We start from the raw sequence: 6,000 nt of genomic DNA on the forward strand, positions 1-6,000 counted from the left end.
GAATTCAATTACATTAATTTATTGGCCATTGCAACCAGCTCCTCCATAAATTGCAAGACTATGCAAGTTTGATATTTGTGATGAAATATGTCAATTAAATAAGACAAATACCACGTATTTACAAATTAATAATAATAATAATAATAATAATAATAATAATAATAATAATAATAATAATAATAATAATAATAATAATAATAATAATATGTGTAGTGAATGAATGGATGACTGGGCCAAAGGGAGCATGTTGGGGATCAGAAGGGGATTTATTAGCAGAACAACGTGGTCTTTGTGTCGATTTTAATCCACTCTGTACCCCCTTCGCCGTCTTTCAGTAGCTCACGCTCAGTCAGGGCCTACGAATGTTTTAGCAGACCAATTTACAAAAACGTTCATAACTTAAATAATCTCTCTTGAGGAAAAACATGCCCGAGACAGACTTAAAAGTTCAGAAGATCCTTTAAAGGCTTCAGATTATATTATTCATTAATTGTATGAGGTAAACTTGCCAGGTGCCTGTGTTACTTCTGCCTTAATTGTTTTTGTTTACCATGTTGCTTAAAAAATAATTATAATCTTTATTAAAGCAGGCCTATATCAACAGGTATGTGGTTTTGTTGAAACAAAAGGCTGCATGGATAAGCGAAAACATTTTAACACATTTCTATATGAAGTTAACGTAGAGAGACCAAACCGGAACGCACAATGATAGTATGTGTGCGTAAGTTTGCATGAGCGCGCCCGAGAACGAGAGAGAGAGAGACAGGCACAAAGGGAGAGAGAGAAAAGAGAGATAGAGAGAGGGAGAGAGGGAGGGCTCTGGGTGTCTACTTGGGTAAGAAGTTACTTCTAATTAGCCAGCCTCTTCTTGCTCGCCTCATTTGTCCATCCTGCAGTTCCACATCCTCTGCTCGGAGACCAGGGATCGTCAAGGGTCCCCTACACACTTCAGCACCCACCAGACCTCAGACGGCTGAACTTCTACTTTTGGCACCTTTTTCCTGGCGACGTCCATGCGCACAGCAATTACGCACGACTTGGACAGAGAAACAACATCGTAGCAGGGGTCTCGTTTAGGCAGACTTTATCATACTGTTATTCTGTCTTAATTCACAGCCTTGCGTTGATTTGACTTCTTGTGATCGTTTTTATCTACACAAAGAAACCGTAAAATATACGGCTGATCAAAAACCAGCCGTTTTTACGCGTCAGGTCTGAACAGGTGAGGCGAACTGTAGCTACTTCTAGTAAAAATACTGGTGCCTGGCCCTGCCGCACTAAATCAGACTAGTTTACAATAGTAGGGACGAAGTGAGAAAACAACAACAACAACAACTAAGAAACAAGCAACCCAGGGTAAAAGAAAAACAGAAAGGGAGGGAGTTACAAAACAAGAGAGAGGGAGAAAGAGAGAGAAGGGGAGAGAGAGAGAGAGAGAGAGAGAGAGAGAGAGAGAGAGACACCCCCTGGAGACTAGCTAGGAGACTCGGCCCCCGGTCTCAGAGAAGGAGAGAGAGAGTGAGGGAGTGTTTTAAAGTCGACAGGAGGCATGATGTCCTACATTAAGCAACCCCATTACGCCGTGAACGGGTTAACGTTGTCCGGCCCGGGCATGGATCTGCTGCACACAGCCGCCGTTGGATACCCCAGTAAGTAAAAGTCTGGTACTTGTTACTGTATTTTTCTAATCTATTACCATCTGTAGTTTTAACGTTGTTTCAAATTCAAATGATTATTTTGAAATACGGAAACCAAAGGAATTCAAAAAAAGGTCGTTATATTAAATGCGTAAAAGGGTCAGTAAAAAAAGGCCAGTTATCTGGAATGTGTATTTTTATTTATTGAAGTGTGAGGTTATAGTCTGAGTATGAATACACGTATTCAGCCATCAGAACATGTGTTCACTTGACCTATAAGTTCAGCGGATTACAGAGTCAAAAAACAATAAAAATCTGTGTGAATAGAGACGCGTCCTGTTCTCACAGGGACTTAATATCGAAATACAGTCCAATCTGTTGCCTTTATCACGTAACCTATTTCCAAAATGATGCCCATTGTACTTTATTTTGTGCCATAATGTTCTTTCATGAATGAACACTTCTGGTTGGCCACATACATGAGCTGATCAGCATCTGTCGTACTTGACAAGAGAGTCTGAATGTAATGGTGGCACTGACTGCAAAGGGGTGTGTTACACTACTTGGCCTCCTCGCAATGACGGACATTATAAATGATAAAGTCCCGTCTGTCACACGGACGCATTTTCGTTTTTTTCTTTGTATATTTCGATTTTGCCAATCTCGTTTGTTTGAGATTATGTAAAATAATGTTATTCAATCCGATAAAACGCAGCAATCATCCCGACATTTTTCGTTACTCCACAATATCTTCTGGGAAATGACAGATGTCTATTAAATTATGATGTCTATTAAAGTCGAATCAATAAAAAGTCTGTGTTGGAATCCTATTTTAAAGGAGGACACTCTCTTGTATTATTTTTTAAATAAAATGTATTACTTGATCACAAGCAATTACTCAAAAATGTTTTGCGATGTAATTTATTAAAACACAGTATTTATCAGGATATTTAAGAAGAATAATTAATTGCATAATTTGTGGTTATCTCTATCGAATTTATATAAAATTTTGGAAATAACAACATACATAACGACATTTTCTTTCTTGTAGGCACCCCGCGCAAACAGCGTCGGGAGCGCACCACCTTCACACGCGCACAGCTGGACATCCTGGAAGCGCTGTTTGCCAAAACCCGCTACCCAGACATCTTCATGAGGGAGGAGGTGGCTCTTAAGATCAACCTTCCCGAGTCCAGAGTCCAGGTAACATTGCCTGCAGTTCACTACTATGGTTAAGCTTTATTGCCTCGTCTACACAAGTTCAAATTTGTGGTTGAAGGATAAGATATAGTTGTAGGGTTAATGTAAGGTTACTGTAAGGTTAAGGTCCTTGAAATTAAAGACCTGTATGCATGTGTGTGGCTGTGACAGAGAGACAGGGGGCTAATCGGTTGAAAAAAGAAAATTGTGATGAAAATATTTGTACATCTTTTTCACTCTGATAATCTGTAATTTTACACTAGTTTCTTTGATAATGAATTTGAAGGTTTTTTTAATAAACATCCACCCTCCACTCCTCACCCTCTCTTGCTCCCCTGCCATCCTCCAGGTGTGGTTCAAGAACCGTCGTGCTAAGTGTCGCCAACAGCAGCAGCAGAGCACAGGCCAGTCCAAACCACGGCCCCCTAAAAAGAAGGCGTCCCCTGCTCGTGAAGCCAACACAGAGGCCAGTGCAAACCCTACCAATGGACCCTACAGCCCCCCACCCCCTCCTCCAGGCACCGCCATCACCCCCAGCTCCAGCTCAGCTAGTGCCACAGTGTCCATCTGGAGCCCAGCCTCAATCTCTCCACTGCCAGATCCTCTGTCTGCTTCCACCACCCCCTGCATGCAGCGCACCACCACCTACCCCATGACCTACACTCAGGCCCCAGCCTACAGCCAGAGCTATGCAAGCTCTTCCTCGTACTTCACTGGTCTGGACTGTACCTCTTACCTGTCCCCCATGCACCCGCAGCTGTCAGGCACTGGAGGAGCCTTGAGCCCCATCACAGCCTCCTCCATGGGTGGGCCCCTCAGCCAGTCCCCAGCCTCGCTCTCCTCACAGGGGTACACGGCTGCCTCACTGGGCTTTGGAGCTGTCGACTGTCTAGATTACAAGGACCAAGCTGCCTGGAAGCTCAATTTCAATGCCACTGACTGTCTGGACTACAAAGACCAGAACTCCTGGAAGTTCCAGGTCTTGTAGATAACAGAAATTGGGAGGTGGGGAGGGAAGGAAAAAAAGTGAGAAATCAATGAAAATCAAAGTCGAGTACAGAACCCAAGATTACTTTTGCTGTGTTGTAGAGGAAGGAAGACTTGGGGCACAGAAATCAATTAACCATATGAGTTCAAGAAGTAATCACATGCAAATATCTTGTTATTTTTGCTGTTATAGAAATATATTTGCAGACAATAACTGGTCTGTTGATGCTTGGTGATTGTAATGAAGAGATGACAGTTGTGGTGCTAAGTTAAGCACCACAGATATCAACCTTAAAACGAAGGAGTGGCTGTTTAAGAACAAAAAATATTGCAATATCTGTGCAATAAAATTTAATTAGCAAGAAGGAACAGCTTCAGTTGTCCAGGTCAGTGGGGCAGATGGTTGAAATTGTGCTTTAAGCACAGTAAAACTATTGCAGATGACAAGAGAATTGAGTGAACATGAACAGAAACCTAAGCAAGAGAGGCCACTTGACACATGCTGAATACATCCTTTTGATTGGTTCTGTAGTTTATTTTATGAATGTTTAACTGAAAAAAATTAAAACAAACAAATTTTTTTTTGCCACAGCACAACAGCTTCAGCGACACAACAGCCTTTGAAATCTAAGTCTTAAAGCACAAGAACTGGAAAGATCCCAAGCATGTTTACTTTTTCCTTCTAGACTTTGTCTTGTATTTTTCTGTGACATGTTTCTTTCATGAGGCTGCTTTTCGAACTGACTCGAAGAAGCTTTGAGCCAAACAACTCAAAACACTGACTTCTAAAACAGGCGTCATAACAGGGTGGCCGCCACTTCAGTACCGTGTGAAAACTGTATAGCAGACTGAAGCCGACAATTCTCAGTAGCCTTTTACAATACGGACCCTCAACACCCTGCGTGTAAAACAATCAGAGGGAGTAGAGTTGGTCACTGAAGTGACTGCAGTACAAACTCGTTGCCTTTGAGCGTGGTTTTAATCATTAGCAGAACGGCTCATACATTGTTAGTTTAATAGGATCACTTCCACACAGTTGGGGCAACAATGGCCACATTGTGGCTATTGGGAGCTGAGTTCCCCCCCCCCCCCCCCCCCCCCCCTCACTGCGTCTCACTGCGTTTCATTAGCATAGTGTTGAAGCAGATCTTGTATCTACACATTGTCATACATACTGTTTGCAGTAGAAACTGCTCGAGTGAGACAGATGATTGGAGAAAAGACTGGACCAGAGAAAGGGAAGGGACTGGGCCGTCACGCAGCTCTCCCTTTGCACAGAGAGTTTGGTGCCTCTCTCAACTTCAACCTGTAAACATGTAATGGGTACCACTTTATGTGTTTAATGTATCCTTTGATTTATTTTGTATTAGACTTCAACAATTTTACGTTTCTTTAAAAATCGTGAATTTGTTAAAGTAAAAATTGTCGTAATTTGTTTTGAAGTTCATATTGTTATCATCAGTATTAATAATATCGTCATTAATGTGATGTCTTCAGCTCCAGAGGACATTGCTAATACACTTTTTTGTTGTTCTTTTGTAAATATTAAAACTTGAAAATGCAATCACGTCTGGTATCAGCGATGTGTTGTTATGCAGACACTCTGCCCAACAGAATCACTCTTTTTCATAATCTTTAGAAAACTGCCAACTTTTTGTTTGTTTCTGTTAAGATTTTTCTGGTTTCTGCTTCTTTTTCTTCTTTTTTTTCCAAACTCAGGGGTTTATCCAATAAAAGTAGCAGTAATAGGATACAATGCTGTTTGTGCTTATTTGTCATTTACTGTACTTTTATCTTTTGCATTATTATTAATCTTCTCTGCTTATTTTCTGACATGAATTATTTTATATGTTGCATCTGTCTTCTGTGTTTGATAGGTCTCACCTCTACCTTGCTAGATAGCTATAATGTTTCTGAGACATTAAACGACTTCACAAAAAACTCAGCAGTCATTGTGTTCTGTAAGTTGCTCGATTTGTGTTACTGAACACTGGCTATCAGCATTGAACCAAGGTGGGGCTATACCTATAACGTGCTTTTCTTCCAAATCTCTGGCCTTTTGTGCTGCAAAGGGAGAAAAAAATAGTGTTTTAGATCCACAGAGGGGAATTATTTCCTGGGAGCGCTCAGCTAATCCATACAAGAGGTTGAGTGGGTATAAGGCAGAGATGAGAGG

The 6,000-nt window shown here is 41.2% G+C and overlaps 1 protein-coding gene across 1 annotated transcript; it reads left to right on the plus strand.

Annotated features, from left to right (window-relative positions):
• The first annotated feature begins 601 nt into the window (after window positions 1–601).
• Window positions 602–4,921, plus strand: LOC137129553 (homeobox protein otx5-like). The gene is made up of 3 exons (XM_067508829.1): window positions 602–1,649; window positions 2,689–2,840; window positions 3,187–4,921. The coding sequence occupies exons 1-3, from the start codon at window positions 1,550–1,552 to the stop codon at window positions 3,823–3,825; spliced, it is 891 nt and encodes a 296-aa protein (XP_067364930.1). The 5' UTR covers window positions 602–1,549; the 3' UTR covers window positions 3,826–4,921.
• Window positions 4,922–6,000: the final 1,079 nt, after the last annotated feature.

The sequence above is a fragment of the Channa argus genome, chromosome 6, assembly GCF_033026475.1.
Source record: "Channa argus isolate prfri chromosome 6, Channa argus male v1.0, whole genome shotgun sequence".
Classification (NCBI taxonomy): domain Eukaryota; kingdom Metazoa; phylum Chordata; class Actinopteri; order Anabantiformes; family Channidae; genus Channa; species Channa argus.

Excerpts from the sequence above, each read along its gene's own strand:
- LOC137129553 (XM_067508829.1), top strand. The coding sequence starts at position 1,550 with ATGATGTCCTACATTAAGCAACCCCATTACGCCGTGAACGGGTTAACG. Across the intron at positions 1,650-2,688 it reads AGCCGCCGTTGGATACCCCA|GCACCCCGCGCAAACAGCGT; the intron begins GTAAGTAAAAGT and ends TCTTTCTTGTAG. Across the intron at positions 2,841-3,186 it reads TTCCCGAGTCCAGAGTCCAG|GTGTGGTTCAAGAACCGTCG; the intron begins GTAACATTGCCT and ends GCCATCCTCCAG.